Raw genomic sequence first — 25,189 nt, forward strand, 5'->3', positions numbered from 1 at the left:
TGAATTTCCCTCTTAGGACTGCTTTTGCTGCATCCTATATGAATTCGTATGGTGTATTTTCATTTGTCTCCACATATTTTTTTATTTCTTCTTTAATTTCTTCAATGATCTATTGGTTGTTCAGTAGCATGTTGTTTAGTGTAAATGTGTACTTGTCACTTTTCCAGCTTTTTTCTTGCAGTTGATTTCTAGTTTCATAGCATTATCGTTGAAACAGATGCTTGATATGATTCCAATCTTCTTATTGAGGCTTGCCTTGTTTCCCAAGATATGGTCTATCTTTGAGAATGTTCCATGTGCACTCGAGAAGAATGTGTATTCTGCTGTTTTTGGGTGTTCTACATATATCTATTAAGTCCATCTGGTCTAGTTTTCCATTTAATTCTACTATTCCCTTGTTTACTTTCTGTCTGGATGATCTATCCATTGATGTAAGTGGGGTGGTAAGGTCCCCTACTACTATTGTATTGCTGTTAATACCTCCTTTTAGGTTTGTTAATAGTTGCTTTATGTACTTTGGTGTTCCTGTGTTGGGTGCATATACAAGTGTTATTTTATTCTTTCTGATATGATTACAAATGAAACTGTTTTCTTAATTTCGTTTTTGGGTTGTTCATTGCTAGTCTATTGAAAAAATTGATTTTTGTATATTTATCTTACACCGTGCAACTCTGAATTCATTTATTAGCTCTAATAGGTTTTTTGTAGATGCCTTAGGATTTTCTATATAGAAGATAATGCTATCTGCAAATAACGTTAGTTTTACTTCTTCATTTCCTATCTGGATGTTGTTTATTTCTTTTTCTTGCCTGATCGCCCTGGCTAGACCTTCAGTACAATGCTCAACACAAGTCGCAAGGGCAGACATCCTTTTCTTGTTCCTGAGCTTAGAGAGTTGTTTTTCAAATGAGAGACTTGGACATTTTTGTAGTTTGAGCAAAAGGAATCAGTGGGGAAGGAGATTTGGAGATATGCACAAGAGAGGGGATAATCAACAGAGATCCAGGGGAGGTAGGCAGAGGGAAGGTCACTTCTTCCAGAGATGGGAGGAAACAAAAAAGGAACAATGGGGTTAACTTTGGCATCAGAAGGGAGGAAAGCTGTCCTTCCCATCTAATGGTCTCTCTTCTCAGCAAAGTGGAGAGGCTATCAGGGGGACAAAAGGGGTAGGGCTGGGAGTTTGAAGAAAAAAGCAAAGATGGGAGCTTGCTTCTGTTGACAGCAAAGACAACTCAGACCAGCTGGTGAAAGGACCACCAGCTGAGGGGGCAAGGCCAGGACTAGTCTGCCTCTCCTTATTCTGTGATGCCACACTGAGTATCTTCTCTGCTTTTGAGTTCTACCTCACTGTGACTCCTCCCTGGCATTACGTAGGCACATCTGGAAACCAATACTGAAAATGTATTATATCAGCTGAAGGCACATTTCTTGATCTTAAAGTTGGACATTTGACATTTGTTTCTTCTGTAAAAAAGGGATTAATGACTAAGTTAATTGTCTTTTTTGCTCTGTTATATTAATAGAAGACAGAACCCTCCTCCCCACTTCCAATTTATATTATCACTAGGCTTAAGACGAGAGGTTAAAGTGATACATCCTCCTGCATGAGCACATCTGACGAACATGACCTTCCTACTCAGAGCCCAACCCATGGTACAAGAGAATGCCACAGACAACAACGGTGGTTTGGGCAGATTTGGAGTTTATTTGCTGCGGCTCCTTGGCGCTAGTTTACAATGCAAAAAAAAACAAAAAAAACAAACAAAAAACAATTGTAATAATAATTATAATTTTTAAAAACCCTGTCAACAACTTTCAGTCATTTCTTTATATTTTATATTTTGACAAAACTTTTTTTAAACAAATACAAAATAATCTAAAAGGAGAAAAACTATACATGGATTATTTACACCTCTGATAAATAGACTAATACTGATCCAGGTGCCTCTCTGTCTAGGTAATATTCATGAGAACCAGTGCCAGGGAGTCGGCCAGCCGGAGGGGCTCCAGCACGGCCCAAGACCACCTGGAGTTCGGCTGGCACCACACTGGTTCTCTGCCCAGCAAGTTCAGGTTTCCAGCCTGGACCCTCTTCCATCACCCTCATGAGCTCCGGCATAAACATGCCTGAAGCCATTCCAAGTAAGACCTACACGAAGCAGGGACCCCAGAAAGTCCCCCCAATACTCCTCCCACCACTCCCTTTTACAAAAGCTATTTCCAGAAATGCGAGCCCACCCTAAAGGTGTCAGAAAAGCCGGGGTCACACTGCCTGGGGGAGACCAACGCCTCTGCCTTCTTCTGTGAAGCAGCGATCTGCACTGCCTGGTCCTGGGCAATTTGAAGAGGGCGCGCCAAGATGGCCCAGCCAGCCCCCTGCTCTGCCTGGACTGGCACGCCGGGCCCTGGATGAGTGGCAGGAGCTGCCCCTGAGAGTCCCTGAGAGAACGGCAGGAGAACGCTGCATTTCATGGCTCCCTTCACACCATAAATTAGGAGGGGCAAGGCCAACTCACACACGTCTTGTGGGGGAAAAAAAGCGATATGAGAGGCTGGCCTTCTCACCCTCTCGTTCCAGCTGCCCCTGCTCAGCAGGTAAAGGCCGACTTCCCCCTCTAGTGGGCCCACCACAAATGCATCGAGAGTGGTCCAGTTAAGGGTCAGTTTTGAGGCAGAAAAAGCTGAAGCCCTAGGGTGATCAGGTAAGACCTACTCCATCCTCTAAAACGAGGAGTGGAGTTTTGGGGGAGGAGGAAGAAAAACCAAATAAGAAATAGGTCATCCCGGAACCTCTGCTGGGATTACCTTCCTCACAGTTTTGGTTATTAGGTATTTAGCTCAAGGAAAAATGCTGACTTTCTATTTTAAAGCCCAAGAAGAATGAATTCCGAAAAAGAAAAACAATGTTAAGTGTCCAGGAGGTTCTCTCCTCCCCTCAGGGCTCCCCAGGCACTTGGAACGGAAAAGCATCAGCTGGAGCAGCCGCAGCACCGCAGATCCCCGAGTCTGACTCTGCCAAGTCCTGAGTCTTCGAGTGTCTGCTGCCTCCCTGCCCTCTCTCCACCCCTTCTGCTCACTCCCCCAGCTTCCAGACATGCAGGAGAGGTGGGCCTGCCCGGCCCCAGGCCCACGGCTGACACTCCCTAGCAGAGGCCCAGGGAGCTGCTTCTCCAGGAGAAGCCTCCCAAACCAGACCGGGCAGAATGCATCTGAACAGGTCTACCTTATCTTTTTCTTTTTCTAAAAAACAAAAATATATCTTTATAGTACGTGGCTTCTTCCAGTCCACCTTTTTTCTTAACATAGAATAATATAGCAATACATGTATTTATGGTGCAGGGTTGAAGGTGTCTTCATAGGGAAATAACCAAAAGGTAAACAGTCAGCTCCGAGCTCTGCTATCAGACCTGCTGAGCGGAGAGACTTGCAAGGAGGCTGCTTTGCTGATAGGAGCTCTGCTCTTTCTAGAGAGATAGGCTCAAAACCATGCTTGACAGGCATCAGGTCACTCCTCCCCAGTGGTAACTGCCTACCCTTCTCCCACTTAAAAAAAAAATAGCCAAAGCTGAAGCTAGTCTCTAGGAATCGGAGCCATGCCTAGCAAGACGACGCTCCTGCTGAGCAGCCTGCTCCTGTCTGTGGGAGGGACCTGAGTAAGAACCTGGGCCTTCACACGCCTTGCACACCAACTCCACTAGCTGCGCAGACTCAGTGTCTTTTCGTAGAGGAGACCTTCTTCTTCCGCGCTGCTAGCATCTCATAGAAAGGGTCCCTGCTGATGGCTGCTCTGGAACACAGAAAAGGAGAGAAAACAGAACGGACTGAGGAATAGGACCAGACGAGACAATCCCAGACAAGGGCTTCCCAGTGGCACCTGTGCTCCAGGCCCCCTGCCCCACTCAACTGTCACTGTAAAGGCCAAGTCAGTGGCATCAACCTTCACCATGTCCACACGACGGCTTAAGGGACAAGCTTCGAGAGAGACACATGTGACAAGATAATTTTGGGGTGTTTATTGCCTGTTTCAACCTAATAATCAATGTAAGTTTAGTTGTACTCTTAACTCAGAAAAACAAACACAGCACTTTAGTCCCACGATGACAGCTGGCACTTGTCTGGAACAGTGAGCACCACACAACGCACTGTGTCACACGGAAGCATCTGGAGCATGGTGTGTTTAGATGGCGGCCATGGTCTGTACCGTGCACCTTCTGAGTCCCCATGCGCACAAGCTTAATAACTAAGACCCCTAACTGGGCAGTCAGTGCTGTTGCTGGGGCCCCCGTGAACGGCCAGCCAGGCCTGCTCTATGTTCACAGCCTGGTTGGAAGGGAGCCTAGGCACACCCTTGCACTGGCCCGAGAGACCAGCACAGGAGAGTGACAGCAGGCCTCAACCGCTGGCTGTCCCTTTATATTTGTCATTCCCAACTTGCAAGCAAGTTGTGATCCAAAAGTTTGGAAGTTGGGGCCGGCCCCGTGGCTTAGTGGTTAAGTGTGCACGTTCTGATGCTGGTGGCCCGGGTTCGGATCCCGGGCGCGCACCGACGTACTGTTTCTCTGGCCATGCTGAGGCCGCGTCCCACATACAGCAACTAGAAGGATGTGCAGCTATGACATACAACTATCTACTGGGGCTTTGGGGGGAAAATAAATAAATAAATAAAATTATTTTTAAAAAAAACAAGTTTGGAAGTGTAGTTTGCTTTTCCCGAGGAGCAGTACTCTAAGTGCTGCCCGGTTTCCACGCTCGCTCACAAGCCCAGTGACTGCTGGCTCCGCACTTAACCAGGTAAATGACAGCTCCTGAGAGCTGACTGGGCCTATTCATCAGAGATGATATGTCCATGAGAAACGTCTGCACAGCTCCTTGGGGAAGCTAGAACTGGTCAGTAACCAGAACACGTCCTGAGGGGACCTCGCCACGAAGGGTCTGACCGCTCAGAGTGGTTATGAGGGAATCCCACCAGGTAAAGTACCTGCTTGCATCTTTGGGGGCATTAGAGTGAATCCACTTCTGCTTCTAGGGCGGGCCAGCCCCCTGACAGATGCCGTGACATTTCCAGTCCACGTGAACGTGGTCCCAGGAAACAGTGAAGAGCACTGGGCTGGAATCAGACAGACAGTCTCTAGGAATCAGGGCTTCAACCCCAGCTCCGCATACACGGCATGCTCATTCTTAACTCCCATCCTCACAGGTTAACTGGAGATATCCGCCCCCCAGGTCCTTGGAAGCTGAGAAGAGATACATGTACTGAGTGCACATCTCAGCACCTGGCAAGTGACAGCTCTTGATCCACGGTCGCTGTTACTGTGAGGCTTCAGCTCTCTGTCTGCACAGAGACTTGATTTGGCTGAACCAGAAGCCTGTGACAATCACGTGCCAGTGACACAAGGAAGTGGGTGGCTGGCAACTCCTAGGAAGAGCACTAATGAGAGAAAGACATGTCCTGCACTTGACTTGACGTTCTGCAAAATCTTTCCAGTGATATTGTGAAGATGCTTCCACTCAATCAGATCCCTTTTCCTGCGCCTTTTGCCTCCAAACTCTTCATGGGAAGAAGAGTCTAGAGCAAGAATGGCTGGAGCTGAGCCCTGCAGGGTGGTTAGGAGTGCAGCTTCTTGACTCAGATGCTCAGGTCTGAAAAGCAGCACCACCTCTGTGGTTTGGACAATTTAATTCAGCTTGCTGTGCCTCAGTGTCCTCTTCTGTAAAATGGGCATAACCATCCTGCTGTTCCTGTCCTTCACAGGGGTATGGCGAGGATCAAGGAGACAGTGCTGTACAGCACCTGACCGGTACCTGCAAACCCTGCAATGGAGAGGAGGCCAGCTCTGGGGCAGACCACAGGAACCGAGCCACCCCACAGGAGGGCTCTGCACTCACCTCAACTACAGGACTGAACGATTCCAAATGTGACTTTAAAGAATGCTTAGTTTTTCTGGCTACAAGTACAGACTATATGGAAGACAAAACATACAAGAGCAGATAAAACCTTTCTGAAAGAACAACGAGCGGAGGAGGCTCTGCACACCACACATCAGAACACGCTCTGACGCTCCAGCGGTTATAGCCGCACAGCACTCCCGCAGGAAGACACGATGCAGCCACAGCGTCCCACGCACAGCAGGAATGTGGTACAAACTAAAGAGAGTACTTCAGGTTGGTGGGGGAAATGGATTAATCAATAAACAGTATAAGCACAATCTGCTATTCACTTGGGGGAATAAAGTTCCATCCTTTACTTCAAACCATAGGCAAAAAATAAATTTCATAAGGATTCAAGAGTTAAATACTTTAAAAAACATACGGTAGAAAAAGGTACAGGACACAAGGATGATGCACACTCCCCAGCACGGGTCCCCCAGCACTGCTGCTCCCCTGCCCAGACCTCAGGGCCAGTGTCGGGCAGAGAGTGCCTCTGATGTTTCTGATAACAACTCCAGAAACACTGAGCGCCTCATGCACCGAATGAAGGATAGATGGGGCACCTGCCAATGCTACACTTCCAAGAATGGCTGTCAGCCAGGGAGCCAACAGAGTCTGGGCGGCAAGTGAACATGCCCATTGCACGATCTCACTTCACCCTCAAACAGCCCTGTGGGTTAGGGGTTACCTCCATCCCACAGAGGGGCAGGCAACGTCCCCAAGCCCCCACCATTCCCCGCCGTGCTCTGAGAAACCTGAGGCTCTGGGAGGAAGGCAGGCCAACATCCCTCGATTCAGAGCGAGAACTCAGCACAGGGGATCCTGACTCTGAACCCATGCTCTCCCATCTGGTTCCTGTCTCTTTTCATTGCATGACTTTCAGAGATTATTTTTGTGGGAATAAATGGTCTGCCCCTTTCCCCATCACCTCATCATCTCCACCTTCAGTCATTTATTCACTAGCTAACCCTGGCTCCAACACTACAGTGGTTTTACTAGAGATATCAAAAAACAAAACAAAAACTAGAGAATACTCAACGCCCCAGGAGCAGGCTATGGCCTGGGTGGGAGAATGCCCCCAACATGGGACAATGCAAGCACTTGCGGCGCCTCGGGTTGCCCGGTCAGTGTGGCCTCCCTGGTCTCCAGGGGAGACTCTCTAAGGAAACAGTTGGGTAACATCTGATGGACGAAGTGCCTGGTGGGGAGAGCGAGGACGTGCTCTCAGGAGGAAGTGCCACAGAGATGAGCGGTGACGACGCAGATGGGGGGCGTGATGGCCTGGGCAGGCTTCACAGAAGTCCTGGGGAGGAATGAGGAGGAAGAGTCGCCACATCAGGACACCTCCACCCCGCAACAGAGCGCACACTATGCCTCTTGGTAAAGCAGGCAGAGCGGGAACCAGGAGACGAGCCCTGGATCTGCAGCTCCCTTTACACCTGCGAAATCCTGAGAAATCTCTCCCCTTCTCCCAGACCCTCGGCTTCTTCACAGCACAGTGGTGAGCGAGGGCTCTATTTCATGACCCTGGATCACAGCCATGTGACTTTGGGCAAATTACTGAACCTCTATGGGCCTCAGTTTCCTCCTCTGTAAATGGGACACCAGTGTCTCGCAAGATAAAGAAATTATAAAATGCTATGATTACTATCTTCACTGAGCTGCCACCACGAAAATGAGACCTTCTCCAAAGGCATGAGAAGACCAGTTCAGCAAACGGCACCTGTGCCCATAATGTGGCTTATGAGAAAGGGAAAGATCCCGTTCCCTCCTTGGATCTATGAGGTGCACTGGGAAATGCAGATTTGAGGCACTCTCTTAAAAATGCTCTAATGGTCAAGAATCCAAAGATCCACTGAAAAGTAATCTGGGAATCACAATCAAAATATTCCCTGAACATTTAACATGAAAAGCATAGAAGAGGAACGAGTCGTACGCTTAACAGCTGGCACAATCGATATTTGAGAGAGGAGCAAGTCATCGCCAGGTCAGAGCAGATCTCCCATGTTTCAGGGGCCACCTACTTGATGCATTTCATCCACTCCTCCTTCTCCTCAGGTGTAGGGGCTGAAATCCGATAGACAGTGTGGTTCCCCTCCACCACGCGCCCGTCAGCCTCGGTCTTACAGGCCTTAATTACTTGGTCTTTGTTGTCAGGGATATAAAGCTCAAAGCAGTTCTGATAATCAAAAAAGAGAGGGAGAGAGTGACAAAGATCTGAGAAAGCTGCTGACCAAGAAAAAATGTTAATTTATTTCCCAAAAGACTCTTTATTCTGACCTTCATAAAATACAGGCAATATATATTTTCCTACGAAAAGGAGGACCCTAAAAGTGGAATTCTGGAGAATGTAAACTGTGTTTAAATAGGACTTATTAGCAAAGATATCAACCAAATATATGTTAGCTCTACTCCTAATACACAGAAAATATGGAGAGAACCGTAGGTTACTTAATGCCTTTGCAGCCAAGCCAGCAATATCATGCTATTCCAAAACAAAGGACAAATATTTCTAAGGTATCCAAAGGTCGTAGAATCAGTAGCCCAATCACGAGTGCTTACTGCTTCCTTGTAAAGCAGGACAATTCCATACCCCGTAAGTGACACTAAAGCAGAGGGATGGAATGAAAGAGGTTATTTAGAATCTCATTTTGGGCTTAAACACTAAAGATAATTTAAAAAGTTAGGTTAAATTAAAGGCATGAGAGTACATCTCAGTTGTTTTTCTTTTTAAGTAAACCTTTGCAATTTCATTCTTGTTCAAAGAACTGCTATGCCCCTTCCTTTTGTTCCCCCAAAATATCTCACCAAAATACTCACTGGTTTTTTGGAATCCTCCACCTCCCGGATACTCAGATTCTCTAAAGGGATAATTCCACGGGGCTCCTTATCCTACAGAAGAGTTGCAAAGAGAAAGACGTCGTTGCTCGGTTTGAGAACACGCATCCTGTTATACCCCTCACCCCAGCTCTCCTGCCTTCTCCCTTCTCCCAGGACATAAGTTCACAAACCAGCTCTAGGGCCCATACCTTATGTTCTAAAACAAGAATAGGGTCAAGAAACTATACGTTTTGTCACTATAACACATGAGTCCCTATAACCAAAAGGCCTTTGCAAAGAGAAAGCCCAGGGAGGTAAAAGAGGCCCTGAAAGAATGTGTGTGGAGGAGTCCGTGAGGGGTCCTCAAGGAGGGAACATGTGAGCCCCTTTCACGTACAAAACTACTCTGCCTCTTTGCCTGGCTCCCCTACTCATCGTTTAAGCCTCAGTCCCAGTGTCAGCAACCCTAGAAAGCCCTCGTGTTGCCCTAGGTGCCCAGCTCTATGCCAGTGACGCCTGGGACTACAGCAGGGTCGCATGTCATTACCTCTTCATTATCTCCTGCTCTATCTTCCCCCTCGCCAGAGTGTAGGATCCTCAAACAGAAACTGCCTGCCTGACAACGCCACCTGGATCTAAGAAGGCATCTAAACTCATGTCCAGCATAGAGCCAACACCCCATCCGTACCATCCCCTCACCCCCAACTGGCTCCGGAGCCTCCCGTGTCAGTGAAGGCCACTATCCCACGCACTTCCACACCTGCCAGATGTCTGACGCCAGCCTTCATGCCTCCCTCTCCCTGATGTCCAGCCAATCAATGGCCATGAAACCATGGAAACTCTGTTCCAAGTCCAGCAGTTTACCTGGGCTAACCCTTGGTGCCAAGCTTCCTACAACAAACGTTCCTGAAATTCCTGCACACTCTCAATTCGCAGGGTCAGGTTTCTTCTCCTTTTCAGGGAAATAACCTCGTAACACAGCATATCTTTGAATTTACAGGTACCAATTATTCTGGTGTTGGGATCCTCTTTATCTGTCCCCCACATCTGTGAGCTTTTCTCTAATTGTTTTTATACTTCTCTCTTTCAGATAAAATCTCTAACTCTCTCAGCCTTTCCTCTGTGAATGTGATTACATTTTTGGCTAATCTCTTCCACTCCTTAAAGTTTTAACTTATTTGTTAATAAATAAGTTATAATTCTACAACTACGTGGTTATATTCTAGATACATAGTTTTGGTTCTCATTTGTTTTGGGTCTGAAACTTCCAGAGGGCTGGTATCTTGCAGCCACTTCCCCAGTCTCACGTGAGAATGGAGGGTAGAGGGAGAGAGCTCACCTCAGACACTCCCTGAGCTCCGACTCTCCTCTGGGCCTGTTAATATCCAATGTCAGGCTTGTTCCTTCTATTGGGGAGGGATGTGATGCTCACAGGCACACCCTCTGGGGACAGTTTTCCCAGCAGTCTGGAGCCTCTGCCTGGGTTGCAGAAAGTGAGTCCTGTTTTTTCACTTTCCCATTTCACCCATTTCTACACAGCAGCAGACTTCACTGCTCCTCGACCAGGAGAGGAAAAAGGGAAGAATTCCTCCCCAGTTAGCTTCTCTCAGACGCAGGGCACTGGGGCAGTGCTGCAGGGCTGCGCGGTGAAGGGCCCTTCCACTGGGCTCCAACTGCCGCCTCCATCCTGGCCGCCTGGTGCTGAAGTTATTGAACTAGTTCTGCCCCTTTCCTTATTCAGCTGCTATTTCCCGCACTTATTTCTACCAGATTTTCCTGTTTGTTAGGTAATTCTGTGTGGAAGTTTCCACCCATCATCTTAACCTTGAGGGTTCCTGCTCTACGTCTTAAGAAACGTACTCTCTGTAGTTCCACTGCCTAATAAAGTGCAGGCACGCTGCTGAACTGAATTCAGGTGATGCCACCACGGTCAGCATCAAGAAGAACCACAAGATTCTAGAATCTCACTGCGCTACTACTGAGACTGTCCCAGCACTTAAGGGTATTATTGCTTAGATGCCTGCATATGTTTCATTTTAACCCAGAGAACAGTGAAAAAAAACCCAAACTCGATCTTAAAGATGTCATCAGTCTAGATATCTTCAAGAAAAAAGGTAAAACATGGGGTGGCAGTGAGGAGACAAAAACAGAAGGAAATTTACCAAGCTGTTCACAGTGGGACTTTGCGGGGTGAAACAGGAAGAACTTACCTTTTCATTGTTTTGTGTATTTGAAATATATTACTCTCATATGTGTAAAGTTTTTAACTACAGAAAAGCAAAGCCAGCTGCAGACTTCACGCAGCGTGAATTTAGCCCCATAACACACAAAATGCTGGTCAGAACTCCCTTGAAAATGACTGAATGTCATAATAAACAGTACACTTTGAGGACAAGTGACTGAATTACAAGTGGATACCATTAGGAATCTCGTTGCCTATGGGAGAAGCTACATCTATACGACGTCCACAGTGATGAAGAACCCGAAGTGTTGAACACAACAGAAACCCATTTCACTGCTAAGCAGCACAGTGCCAGAGCACATACCTGTGTCCCAGTTCCCACCAAGTTTGACACAAATACGGCCACAGCTTTCACGTTTTATTTAAGTACCGCCTTGCTCTACAGTAACTATAAAAGACACTTCTAAATATTCATTTTCTCATAAGATCAGTGACTTTCACTCAGTGAAGACCTGGTTGGAGAACAAAAGTTAAAGCATCCCAACGCAGTCGCTTAGATTTCTTTCAAGACACAAGTCCAGTGCTGCCGGCTATACAACCACTGTGCTCTCAGGTGACCGAGAAGAATGGCACAAATAACAGAGCATCGAGTCCCAGGGTGGTAAGCCTGTCTACGTGCCGGCCACTGACCCCCCAGGCCTTCTGGGTGCTCTGTTAGAGGGAGCTTTGGAAAAGGGGTTCTTTAATAATTTCTATTCTCATAGGCTCTTATTACAAAAGAAACTTACATGTAACACACACTTGCAGTTGTAACTTCATTCCTTCTGAATAAAAACCAAGAAAACTTCCACGGTTTAAGAAAACTTCAATTTCTTAAAACTCCAGATAATCTCTAACTTTTCCCATTTCATTTCACTTCCTTTTCCTCTATCATATATTTTCCCCCTTGGCTGTTTCTTCTGAATCAAATGCTTCAGCATTTCTGCTACCCCAGAAAATCTGAATCCTCCAAGTCACGATTATCTTCATCTCCTTTGCAATAGGACCACAAACTCTTTCTTGGCAACTGATCCAAGTTCATTCTTTCCAGCCTGGCTCTAAAACCCATTTCTAATGGCATGCATAACGTTCTCTCTACCACTTTCTCCTGGCTAGGCGTCTCTAGTCCCAATCTAGAACTGGACGTTGGCTCTGAGCCAGCATCTTCCTCTGGCAAGACACTCGCATCATCTTCAGGGTTCCCAATTCTGAGATTTGTCTCAGTTCTTCCACTTCACTTCCACTCTCCTCCCACTCCTAAAGATGTCAAAGGACAAATCCGACTGTCTCCCCACTGCCTCCTCCAAACATGTTTGATCAGAGTTGTTTAGAGGCCTGGCCCACCCCTTGTCCTGGCCGACCAATCGGCACTCACCGTCGTATATTCAAAGTAGTAAAGGCAGTTATCAGTCAGAATGAACCAGCGCCTTTTCCAAGTCTTTACCCTGCCACCTGCAGAGCAAAAAGAGATGTATGTTCAACAGGAGTCTACCAGGCCAGCGCGGGCTCCGTAACACACAGAGCTCTGCTCTCAGAGGGTGCGGGAGGACGTGAGGGGCAGGGCACCAGGGATACATGGAGACGGTGGCCAAACTGACATCAGTAACAAGACACAGAGCCAAAACAGAAGCACCTTTCACGGAGTGAAAGTCTGTGGGTACAAGCAGAGCAAGCAAGTCAAGTGGCACCCTGGAGATGAAATCAGGACAGCAGGATGAGAGCATGGGTTTGGGGGGGGAAACCCGGGTGATGATGACTCGCAATGCAAATCTGATGGGGGCCAGAGAAGCGTGGTGGAAATGGGCAAATAAAAAAGAAGAGGGGAGAGGGTCAGCCCCCTGGTCCAAGCTACACTGCCAGGTCAACCAGCCCCGGGGCACGCACGGAGCTGCTTCATCAGAAGAGGCAGGAAGGAGGAAACAGGAAGTAAGGCATTTTAATCTCTTCACAATCAAACCCACAGTTTCCTGGAACATGGAACTCAAATTCCCTGGTGTCCCCTCTACCCCACCTCCCTGATTGCAGTGAATTTCTACACTGGCTTTTAGGCTTCTGGGCCAGTGTCCTAAAAATAAAATCTCCACAGCATCCTGGGTGAGACAAAGCGGAATCCCTGTATCAGGGAAGAATCCACTGGTGAGCAGAGTCCCACTCAGGAGATTTTTCAGTTCTGGACTTCTAACCAGAAGCTGGTAACAAATATAGCTGGGAGAGGGGCCACGACCAAATGAGCAGTGAGAGTGGGGTCTGTGAGCCGGGAAGGCTTCCCTCAGTCCTTCTCAATTAAAAAAACGCCAGGGTCATGAAGTTATGCTGAGACAGACTGACACTAAGGAAGGGGAAAACTTGCCTGTGACCTGTTTGAATGAAGCCACGTCCTGCTCTCAGTCATGACCATGAACCACACCTTTCTCTTCCCCTACGTACACCGAGTCAAGGGAAAGCTTTCTGAACACGAACCATACAAAAGTTATCCAAAGGCTTTCACGTGTTGAGATGTGCATGGCATTTTATAAACACTGCTTATTGCCCTGGACAGTAAATGCTCTTTCTGCTAAGATTTAACTTAAGAAAATATCACTTCTCCAGTCTTTTTTTTTTTTTTTTTTTTAAAGATTTTATTTATTTATTTTTCCCCCAAAGTCCCAGTAGATAGTTGTCTGTCATAGCTGCACATCCTTCCAGTTGCTGTATGTGGGACACGGCCTCAGCATGGCCAGAGGAGCAGTGCATCGGTGCGCACCCGGGATCTGAACCCGGGCCGCCGGCAGCTGAGCGCGAGCACTTAACTGCTAAGCCACGGGGCCGGCCCTCACTTCTCCAGTCTTTATAAAAAGCAAGGACAGTGGGGTGTAAATCCAGTGTGACCCCAGTCACGCTTTCTCTCTTGTCCCTCATCACAGGCAGCTTTAAAGGGACTATTTCCAGCTGCCAGGGCATGCCTACGTGCTCACACCAGGTTTTCTAAAAGAATATGATCGCTGGAGTAATGCAAATAATGTTATGGAAATAAAGGTTCCAGCACAGGTCCTGGCAGCTAGTCTAAAAACTATCGGACTTTCTGGCCCCTTTTATGGCTCTGCTTGGGTGCCCGAAACCTCGGAGGGATTAAGTGATGGATCATTAATTGCCAAGGTTCTAAATGGCACAGCCCTGGGTTATGAAAGGAGGTTTGCCGTAAGCAAGCACGTGCTGCCCGCCCGCCCACCCTGTGCCAGTCAAGCAAAGGCTGACTCTCCCCCACAGCAGTTTGTCAGTTTATATGAGCGTGTGCCTCTGGCCCCGAAAGGCCCTGGGGCACGAATTAAGAAAAAAAAATGGATGAAAATATGGCATGCATGTGGGAAACAGGAAAGCCTGGGCAGGATCAAAATAAATGAGGAGGAGAAAGAAGACAAGGAATATATTTAGAATCGGAGCCAATTTGTTATAAGAAGGAACTCCTCCCCGTTCCAGAGCTGAGAAATCAGCTCTTCCCCCTCTGGGGCCTTCATTCCCACGTAGGGCTCAGCACACAAGGACACCTCAACCCACGATGACTACCACGCGCTCCCCTCACAGGCCCACCCGGGGGCACTCGGGGCTCAGGGGTCATGGAAGAGGGGTCAGATGCCAAAAGAAGAAGATGGAAAGAAATCTAGGTGAGAAAGCAAAGCTGGAGAAATCCTCTCCCTGATTAGAAAAGCTTGGTTATCTCCCCTGACGATCTGCTGCACTACAGAGACCTCGAGCACGAAGCATCATTGCGGTCCCAGGGGAATATTCCCGTGTAGAAAGAAAAGCAGACATGAAACAAGCAGACAGATCAATGCGCGCACCTAGGACAGTCCCTGTGGAACTCACGGACCACCTCCCACACTCACGGTTCCTGACCTCTTAGATGTGAAGGCCAGACACCATCTGCCCCTCGAGTGGGGAACTCCCTGACAAGTCCCCAAAACGTTTGAATAAACGTCAACGTTTGGGTCATTCTTTTTACATGTAGCTCTGCTCAAGTAATGCTGAAGCAGACACCTGAGGAGAGCCTCATCTAGGAAAAACATATTTCCCCCAAATCAGCAAATGGAGAGTGGCTCCCAATGACATAACTAAGAGGCCAATTTTGGGTTTTTAAATATGACTCATTGAAAAAGAGGAGGGAGAAAAACAAAACAAAACATAAAAAACAGAGCCGAGGTTGTAATGCCCTCCCCTAATACCCAGGAAATCAAATAAAAAGACTTGGAGGAGGGGTTTTTGGTTTTTGTCGTTTTTTCAAAAACTTTACTCAGCATCATTTTCAGTTTAGGAAACACCATTTCCCTTTTTCATGCAAAGGCAAATGTCCTAAATTGTCTCATTTAATTCTTTTCCTAGTTTGCTTTCCCATCGTGGTCTATCAGAAGCATATGGCTTTGGAAAGACAAAACTTCCTTCTCTTCCTCCTCTTCTCCACTTTAGAAATTACTTTAATTCTCGGGTGTCAATCTGAATTCATCAAATACAGCTTATGCCTGGCTAAAAATTCCAAGAGAAAATTCAGTGAATACTTTCTCTGCTTTTATAAACCCACTCTTAGTATGTTTTCTTGCATTACCACATTCAGTAAAGTTTAAATTACTCCACACTTGGTACCAGCAGTCTGATGCACTATGTACTACTGCTAAAAGGGAAACCATGAAAATTGCTCCAAACCCCTGATCCTGACCAGTTCCCTAGGGACTGTACGATAAGTTAGAAGCAGCATTAACACTACCACCAGCAATTAAAAAACAAAATAACCAAAAATAACAAAATAAGAAAACGCTGCAGCAATTACAGTGGCCTGGGCAGAGCGAGCGAGCAGGTTGAGGGGATTACATACCTCCTGGAGTTTGGGGCAAGGAAAAGGAGAGCCAAAATCATGGAAACATACAAATGAGGGAGAAAAGAAAATTAAAACAAAGAAATTAAACCCGACTCCTTAATCTTAAAGTGCACTGTCATTCGTGTCTGCCTGGGGGGAACAGGGGGACATAAAAACACTACCAGGGCAACCGCCACTGTCTGCAGGTGAGGAGGGGCTTGTCTCACCTGTCACCTCCCACCTGGTAAAGCCAGATCTGAGGCACGACAGAGAACCTGGCCCCAAAGATGCCACAGATCAGTTCTCACCACGCTAACATTTGTTAGTATATCCAGAATCCAGATCAAAGAGAGTGAAGACTACTTTGGGGGAAATTAAATGTTTTTCTTCAGATGGCTATCACTTTCTAAAGTGTGTGTAAGAATGCACACACACAAACCCATGAATATATACGTACATATGTGTATACACAAGAATGAATACACACTCTTACGGCTGTACGCATACACAGACATGTACACACAGCTACAGAGGGGAACCCTGCCTTCTGCAGCACATAAATACAATGGGGTGGGTCTAAGTGCGCTACAATGAAAACACAATATGAAGGGTTTAGGAGGGTTTGGTGGAGGTTTAGAAAAAGTCATATTATAACCTAAAAATGAGTCCCACATTTAGTTAAATTTTTTCTTTTTAAAAATATGGGATGCCTCATGAATGTGCATGTCATCCTGGTGCAAGAACCAAGATAATCTTTGTACTGTTCTAATTTTAGTATCTGGGCTGTCAAAGCTAACACTTAGCACTAGCATTTAAACAAATTTCGCTGGAGGGGCAAGTAAATCCAAACTTGGAAGCACTTTTAAATTTCCAGTAGGTTTCCTTTTAACTCTATCTGCTTGGCGATAAACACGCAGAGCAGAATGGCTGCCTTTGGGGTTAGTAATCTTAGAGCCTTAACTTCAAAGATTCTACTAGCTTAAAGATAGATGAAGTGTTGATTAATTTAAGAGATATTTAAAACTCCAATCAGTGAAGTGGTGCTTTAAGGAGAATTTATGAATTAAGTCATTATGTATAAACACAAGGACTTGGGATATGCTTTTCAAGGAAATATAAATCCTGCTGCTATCTGAACTGGTCAGAAATTAAAGATTCCATTTCAGTGCTACCAGAGGTGTCAGTAATGGCCAGAGAGTGATGACTTCTAATCTCACGGGACAAGCAGCTGAAATGGTAGAAGAGGATCATTCCAACGAAGACCTCCTGGTAATGTGGGAGCCCACACATCAAAAGGCCACGGCAGAAGAAAACAGAGAAAAGTACTCTTTCACTGGCCATAAAACAGACATCATTATGTCCAGGGGCTCTGTGTTCTGAAAAAATTAATGAAATAATCCCGTGTGGACATGAATATATAGGAAAACCCCACTATCCTTTTCCTTTTGGTTACTTTATCAGCTTCATGGCAAGGCATGACCACAAATCTCAGCCATACTAGCTCACTTTTGGCAGAGGGAAGAGGAATAATTTTTTATTTTTCTGAATGAACAAAATCATTAATGTGGCTGATTCGGATTGGAAAGGAGGGGGGAAACAAAAACCACTGCCCGAGAATGAGTAAGAGTGCTGTGGATTGCGCTGCAGCCAAGGGCTCTAGGTTTGCCATGCACACTGCCTGTGGGGAGCCAGATGCAGAAGGAAGTGATGATGCACTGGGGGGGTGGGGGGCAGGAGCACCAGATACAAATCTGTGTGATGGGAAGTAGAAAGATGGACACAGCTGGTCACCCTCCCAGTGATTAAGAGGGCAGGGGAGGGAGAAGGATCAGGTCCTGTGGGAACTGCCTCAAAACAAAACCTGATCAATCAATTCCAGAGTGGAAACGTGGAGGGCAAATACACCCAGGCAACATTTATGTGGAGTGAAGTCTCTCCCCACCAGTCTCTAGTGTCCCATGGGGGCACTGACAGTGCATTCACTTCCTTTCTGGAGGTGGATCTTGTAACAGTATGAATTCATATCACAGTTTCTCCATAGCTCCTCCTGTAACCAACCCCCATCTTTCCACAGCCCGTGTCTGTGCGCTGTGGGCACACACATCCTTTCTTTCTAAGCTTCTGTGTTACGAGCCCTAACCCAGAGGGCATTACTTACCGAGTTTCAATAGCCAGCCTTCTCGGTCTGGATTGAAGAAAGTGTGAGTGAGGTCATTCCCATCATCTTCCGGGATTTTAAAGGGTTCGTTTTTTATGCTTTCATACAGATTCTAGGATAAAAGATGACACTGTATGTCTCTGATTCTGGAAATATCTTTTCTCCCTCCCCTTTCTCTTCATTCATTCAACAAGCATTCACTGTGTGCCTACAGTATGCCATACACCTCGCTAGGCAAAGAACATGACCATTTCTGCCCTCAGGCAGCGCACAGTGACAAAATAAATAAGATGCCTAATGATAATTAAGAAAGAAAAGAAATCAGCCTGACTTTCCTTCAAGCCTTTAGTTTCAGGATTTATAAACCGCTTTCCCCTCCAGATTCCTTCGCTGGACCTCACTACCAGTTTCTTAATGAAATTCACACAATTAAATGAATGATAAGGGTAGACAGTGGATGAATCATACATCTTTTTCCTCTCCTAAAACAACGATGCCGTCCCAAGTTCAGTGTCTCCTGAATGACAGCCATGCTCACCCGGAGCAGCTCCTCGGGCAGGTCTCCCCCATCGTTGATGCCTCGATTCATGGCAATGAACCTCTCCACGGTGGGCTTATCTTTGACGTTGGGGTTATGCAGGCTGGTGTTCAACATGATGATGGCAAACGAGAGGACATAACAAGTGTCTGAAGAGTAAAGCAAAAAGACAATCAGTAACATCCCACTGAAAGAATCAGAAATGCCAGATGAAGTCAAGAATGAGAAGCCATACTCTCAAAAGAATGGGCTAAATCTACACGCCCAGATATGCTCTAACTAAAAAGAACAAAGCACGGAAAAGCACATGAAGTATTCAAGACTTAAAGATGTTCATTATTTCAGATCGTAAAAGGAGAACACGTACACTGTAGAAAATCTCAAAAACAACATAATGTATAAAAAAGAAAATATAGGGGCCGGCCCCATGGCGTAGCAGTTAAGTGCGCGCACTCCGCTGCTGGCGGCCTGGGTTCAGATCCCGGGCGCACACCGAGGCACTGCTTGTCAGGCTGTGCTGTGGCGGCGTCCCACATAAAGTGGCAGAAGATAGGCACGGATGTTAGCTCAGGGCCAGTCATCCTCAGCAAAAAAAAAAAAAGAGAAGGATTGGCATGGATGTTAGCTCAGGGCTGACCTTCCTCACACACACACAAAAAAGAAAATATAAATTACCTATAATCCTGCTACCTAGTAATAACTTATTTTGCTTTATTACATAAACGTACCTATGTGTAATACAGTCAAGTGCTGCACAATGACATTTTGGTCAACAACCAACCGCATATACGACGGGGTCCCATAAGATCAGTAGCATAGAGCCTAGGTGTGTAGGAGACTGTACCAGCTAGGTCTGTGTGAGTATGCTCTATGATGTCCACACGACCACAAAATCACCTAAGACGCAATTTCTCAGCATGTGTCCCCGTCAAGTGATGCGTGATTGTATATCGCAAATGTTCACGCATCTCACAGATACATACTGCAACAAAATTGAAATTAAAACAGATTTATAGTTTTGAATCCTGCTTTTCTGGTAATATTATTAGCATTTTCGCATGCCAATAAAAACCTTTTTAAAACATGATTTTTTTTTTTAATTTTATTATTTATTTATTTATTTATTTTCTCCCAAAGCCCCAGTAGATAGTTGTATGTCATAGCTGCACATCCTTCTAGTTGCTGTATGTGGGACGCGGCCTCAGCATGGCCGGAGAAGCGGTGCGTTGGTGCGTGCCCAGGATCCGAACCCGGGCCACCAGCAGTGGAGCGCGGGCACTTAACTGCTAAGCCACAGGGCTGGCCCTAAAACATAATTTTTAAGGGTTGTATGTTTCATACTTCAGGGGTACCATAACACAGTCCTACTCCCTTATTGCTGGACTTTTGAATTGTCTCTAACTTTTTACTATTATGAATACCATTTAAATCAATATTCTAAGGCATGAACCTAAGGCCTTTTGTTTTAGAAATTATCTAGTGCCAAGAAAAGAATCTAGTGTAAAATGCCAATCACAAACAAGGATGGAGTCTCTCCTTTACCCGTGGACTGGAACACTCCGTTATTGCACTGACAGTAGCGCTGGGCAAACGCCTCCATCATCCGGTCAATCTTCTGGGCCTCTCCCGGCAGCCGGAAGCTCCACAGGAACTGCCTGGGGGAGGACAAGGGGTGTGTTGCAGGACTTGGGGAGGCCATTTATTTCTCCGTGAATTATCTTCGAGTGATTTTTATACCAAAGGGGAAAGCGAGACTGCAGGCCTTCAGCCTTCTGTTACAACTGAGCAGATGCAAAATCACCACTCCACATCACCGTTCTCTTAATCAAAGGTAAAGTATTTAGGAAAAAATGAAAATTAAGATTTTCCTATTCAAAAGAATGGTTCTCCTCCTCAGACTAATACAAAAGACTGAAATACATATAGATAATGCTCATTTTAAATAAACTCCCATTTCCAAAAAACAAAATGAGGTGGCAGGAGAACAGATTTTCTATCAAAACATTCACAATTGATCCCTTTAAGTCAAAGAGAGGCCCATGGCCAATAGGTTTAATTCTGGATTATCTTCATCTATCTAAATGACAACACAAAAAATGACGTTATTATTTATACCTATAGCAGTGAAAATATCGAACGACAGTTTCTCAAAAGGCACAAGGTAACAGATTTAGTAAAAAATTCAAGTTCACTTTTCTCTGTCTAAAATGAAGCTTTTAAGCTACTTCCTATTCTAGGGCAGGAAATCAAAGGGTTTTCTAAAGTGAAAATTAGAGAAGATTTCAAAATTTAAATATTCATCAATTTCCGAAACATTAAATGAGAGACCTGAGGAAGAATTTTACAAAATTTGCTTTCAGAATATATTGCAATTTAATTCTCTTTAACCATCCAATCATCTCAATCATAAGCCAATAGACTGCTTTCCTTTAAAATACTTTGAGATATTCAAAAGAACTCCCAAAGGCATAATTTCACTACAATGCCACACAGGACGGACACACGGTCAGAGACCCGCCTCTCCCACCGTCCAAGGTGCTCACCTCGAACATACTCACCGTAAGGCCTGGACAAGGTTAAGATCCGTGAACTCATGTAACTCCACAAACGCATGAAGAACCTGGATATTAAATTCATCTCTATCAAGAAAAACAAAACATGTGGGGGTGGGGGGAGCAGATGTGAGAGACTGACGCTGAGAATCCAAGGTCATCCCAATCCCCAGCCAGGCGGTTTCCCACGCTGAGGCCCACGGCCCTGTGGGCTGCGGGAGGCGACCAACCACACACAGAAGGAAGAGCCGTCCTGCTCTGTGTGCTCACACCCCGTCCATGCCAGCTGCCCTTCTCCAGAACAGCGCCCTCAGCACCAGTGTGGCTGCTGCTGCCTCAGGACCAACTCTCTTGAGGAACTCAGAGCGAGCGTTCTGGAGTTTGTATCTCAGTAACTCCTGCCCAGCCTGCTCCCCTGTGCATGTGTCCCTGAGGCCTCACCTCTCCCCCAGGTAGTCTCCGATGGCTGTTTTGTTGAGCCCTTCACCCTTATACAAGAACTGGGCAATGTCCTCACAGGTGTTCTTCAGCAGGTCATTCTCTATTAAGAACTGGATCCCCTAGAAAAGACAACAAAGATGCCAAAAGCGCTTACTCTGGAAACACCTAGAAAGGAGGCCAAAGGGCAGGGAAGAATGGGTGTGGGTGCTCTGGACACAGAAAGTATCTAATAAATACTTGCCAACTGACACAAAGGGCCAGGCAAATCAGTTTAGGAAGCTCTACAGAAGGCAGGTCAGCCAGGTTCCAGCTGAGCACTGGGCAAACCCCCACCTTAAGGACCATGGGCTCCTGCTGCTTCCTTTCACTTACCTTTTTAGGATCCATATTAAATTTTTTCCTGCCCATGGCTACCTGTTTGTTCCTCTGCATGTTTTTCCTGTAAAACAACCACCATAGCCATTTTAGTACTTCAGGTAATTGGGAAGTTTTGAAAGACTAATTCCCACATACATCCACTGATGTATAAGGCTTTCTGAAAGACTTACCCAGGAAAGCACAGGCACACTTAGGTCTCACTGTGGAAGGTCAACTGAAATCTTGCCCTGCCCCCATGCTCATTTGTTCCTTCTACCCCAGTGCTTTTCTTTTCTCAACATGATTTTTTTAAACTTTATTAAGGTATAATTTATATATCATATAATATACCCATTTTACGTGTCCATTTGACCGATTTTCAGTAAGCTTCCTAAGTTGTGCAACTATCCCCATCACCTAGTTGTAGAACATTTTCATCACCCCACAGCTGCATGTTGTGAGTTAACAGCTTATCACCTCAATCTGTTCATCCTTCATCTGTTGGGAGACATTTAAGCTATTTCCAGTTTTTGACCATTTTAAATAAGAATGCTGTAAATAGTCCTGTATGAGTCTTTTTGTGTCTTTTTCATTTCTCTTGAGTAAATGCCTGGGGGTTGAAGTGCTGGGCACAGCATGGATGTATGTTAACATTATAAGAAATCGCCAGACCGTCTTCCCACATGGGTCCACCACTTTACTTGCACCAGCACAAGGCACCAGCCGTCTGCTTCATTCCAGCCATCCCAGTGGTGTGAAGCGGCATCTTATGGTAGTGGGAAGTTGCATCTCCTCACGACTAATGATGTTGAGCATTTTTCATGCGTCTATCATACATATAGCTTCTTTTGTAAAGTGTCTGTTCAAGTTTTTTGCCCATTTTTTATTTGGGCTGTCTTTTTATTAATGAGTTGTATGTGTTCTTAATATACATAGTTCCTGGAGACAAGTCCTTTTTCAAATACAGGTATTGCAAATATTTTCTCCTCATCTGTGGCTTGCCTAGTCACTTTTTTTTAACAGTATCTTTTTTAAAAGCAGAAATTTTAAATTTTGATGAACTATTTATCTATTTCTTTTAAGACACGATTACTTAAAATGGATAGTAAAAAAGCTATAATCTAAAACTGACAATTCAGAGACTGGAAGTGATGAGCTGGCCACTTTCTGTAGAACACGAAGCTCCACTAATCCCTAATGGCACCGCCCACAAGAGTTTAAAATAACAAAATCAAACAATCTTAGGAAGCCAGACAGGGAGACTTAGGCTTAGAAAAATACAGACACGTAGTGAATTAGAAACAGCCCATTTATTGCATTAAGCAGTTAGAACATGGTCTGGGAACCCCATTCGAACTAAACTCTCATCAAAGTCACCAGCATTTCATGTACTTAAAAATATAACCTGCAGACACTCCTTGTCATTTGCACTATCATAAGTTCATGTTCACAGCCTCTTCTCCTAAGTGTTAGGGAGGCAAAAACAAGCTCGAATGACACCCAGACATAACCTGGCATCCAGCTTTCTGAGACTGCGTGACAGCGTTCATTAAGCTTCCCCTTTACACTACGGAAAAACAAAAACTTTAAAATACAAACACAGTAGACAATAGAGGGGAAGGAATAGTAGTTCACACAATAATTTAAGGGCAGTTTAAGGCTTTCTGGGACCTTCCAAGTTCTCTGGTTCAACCTTCCCAGGACGTCAAAAGCCCTTACATCCAGGAGTCCCTGCACTGAAGGGTGGAAGGCAAGAGTATGATTATGTATGTGCTTGCTAGGCAAAGAGGCCAGAAAACACACTTTCTCCTTAAACATGCCACATAAACATGCCGCAGTTACAGGCAGGGTGCTTGGCAAAGCTACAACCACAAAACCACCCAGCAGAAGCATGGACTCACCTTTCTTCCGTGGACCCCAGGTTTTCAATTTCATTAGCTACTTCTGCTATCTCATCCTTTAGCCTCTACAAGACAGACGGTCCAGAATTAGCACAACAGGAAGAGACAGATCAAACTAAAACCTCTAAAATCTCACATAACTCACTTCAACCAAACAAAATAAAGCAAATGAAATAAAATAAGACGAACAAAAAACATCTAAAAAAGTAAATTAGAAAAATTCATCTAGTCAACAAATCTTTATTGAGCTCCTACCAGACAGTAAGCATTCTAGGGAACACAAAGGTAAAAGAGAGATAGCTCCTGACCTCAAGGAGTTTACAGTCTAAGAAAGAAATTAATAATCACATACACTATGCAAAATATGTCTTTTTCCACTGAAAGATGGCTGCCTCCATACAGTCCATCAGAGCACACCCAGTGTGACGGCACAGTGGGGATGAGCTACTCCACCCAAATGCCCAGGCTGCCGCCAGCAGTGCCACTCCTGGACCAACACTGCTGCCAGGCGGCCGGCAGAGGGAACGTCCAACCCAAGCTCCCGTCTTCCACCACCTCCCCCCATTTAAGCAGGCCCTCAGAATGGACTGATTGTCATGGTCAAGGGGCCTTTGAGCAAAGAACTGCTAAGCTTTCCTAACATTCACCCGTGAAAGAGGAATCAGAGAATTAGGGCAAATAATCAAAATATACTCAAATCAACACCAGAGCAAGTCAAGTCTTTCTGCTCCACACCTTGTAGCTTTGGAGTTCCAGGGTATGCCCCTCTTCCTCCCCACCCCTGAGTTCCCAAATGTTTTAAGAATTCTAGAAGAAGAACATTTGCTGCCTCAAGGGCTAAAATAATTCAACCAATGGCTTCTATGACTTATCTCCTACAAAGCTTGGTAGTTACACAAAGGAACTTAGAAAAACATTGATAAAATAGCTATCACTGACTAAACATCTCCTAGGAACCAGCAGTATGTCCTGTATAAACATGAACTCATTTAACCCTTAGAGCAATCAGTCAACAGGTATTTTCATTCTCATCTTACAGGTGAAGAAACTGATGTTCAAAGAACCAAAATTCTCGTATCTAAAATCGCCCTGCCAGTGAGTGGCAGAGCCAGGACCTGGACATGGGTCTAGCTTAACCTGAAGCCCCTGTTCTAATCGTCTCTCTCCCCCACTGACCGCTCAGCAGTGAGAACTCCCCTCGGGGGTCAGGAGACCTGGGGCCACTCTGGGTCTGACAACTGACCAGCTGGGAGGAGCTTTACAAACCACTTAACCTGTCTGAGATTCCACTTCTCACCTGTTAATAAGCAAAGGCGATTACCAATGCCTACACTTCGCCCATCACAAAGACAGCACGTGTCCTACCTGAATGTCGGCTAGCAGCTCCTGCTTTCTCCGCCGGATGTTCTCCAGTTCCTGGCGCTCCTCTGCAGTCAGGTCACTGGGAA

General features: G+C 45.6%; 1 protein-coding gene and 1 non-coding gene across 3 annotated transcripts; both read right to left on the reverse strand.

Annotated features, from left to right (window-relative positions):
- Nucleotides 1-1,664: 1,664 nt before the first annotated feature.
- CYTH1 (cytohesin 1) lies at nucleotides 1,665-25,189 on the reverse strand. 2 transcript variants are annotated; one of them, XM_087441710.1, is made up of 13 exons: nucleotides 25,107-25,189; nucleotides 23,742-23,806; nucleotides 21,856-21,922; nucleotides 21,484-21,602; nucleotides 21,049-21,129; nucleotides 20,033-20,145; nucleotides 18,491-18,639; nucleotides 17,953-18,064; nucleotides 12,345-12,421; nucleotides 8,749-8,820; nucleotides 7,953-8,107; nucleotides 4,979-5,107; nucleotides 1,665-3,787 (listed from the first exon to the last, which is right to left on the reverse strand). In XM_087441710.1, the coding sequence occupies exons 3-12, from the start codon at nucleotides 21,913-21,915 to the stop codon at nucleotides 5,023-5,025; spliced, it is 1,023 nt and encodes a 340-aa protein (XP_087297836.1). In that variant the 5' UTR covers nucleotides 21,916-21,922; nucleotides 23,742-23,806; nucleotides 25,107-25,189; the 3' UTR covers nucleotides 1,665-3,787; nucleotides 4,979-5,022. The 2 variants fall into 2 exon arrangements, with proteins under 2 accessions (XP_087297836.1, XP_014644812.2); XM_014789326.2 differs by lacking the exon at nucleotides 4,979-5,107.
- On the reverse strand, nucleotides 16,490-16,593 carry LOC147915083 (U6 spliceosomal RNA). Its single transcript, XR_015554838.1, has one exon. It is a non-coding gene; the product is annotated as a U6 spliceosomal RNA (small nuclear RNA).

This window comes from Ceratotherium simum, chromosome 16, assembly GCF_057802395.1.
Source record: "Ceratotherium simum simum isolate JZ-2026a chromosome 16, ASM5780239v1, whole genome shotgun sequence".
NCBI classification, from domain to species: domain Eukaryota; kingdom Metazoa; phylum Chordata; class Mammalia; order Perissodactyla; family Rhinocerotidae; genus Ceratotherium; species Ceratotherium simum.

What these genes read in the sequence shown, in the direction of transcription:
- CYTH1 (XM_087441710.1), bottom strand. Translation starts at nt 21,915, where the DNA reads ATGCAGAGGAACAAACAGGTAGCCATGGGCAGGAAAAAATTTAATATG. An exon ending in AACCTTGTCCAGGCCTTACG is followed by an intron (nt 20,146 to 21,048) that starts GTGAGTATGTTC and finishes GTCCTCCCCCAG; the next exon opens with GCAGTTCCTGTGGAGCTTCC. An exon ending in TGCCCGAGGAGCTGCTCCGG is followed by an intron (nt 18,065 to 18,490) that starts GTGAGCATGGCT and finishes CTTTTATCCTAG; the next exon opens with AATCTGTATGAAAGCATAAA.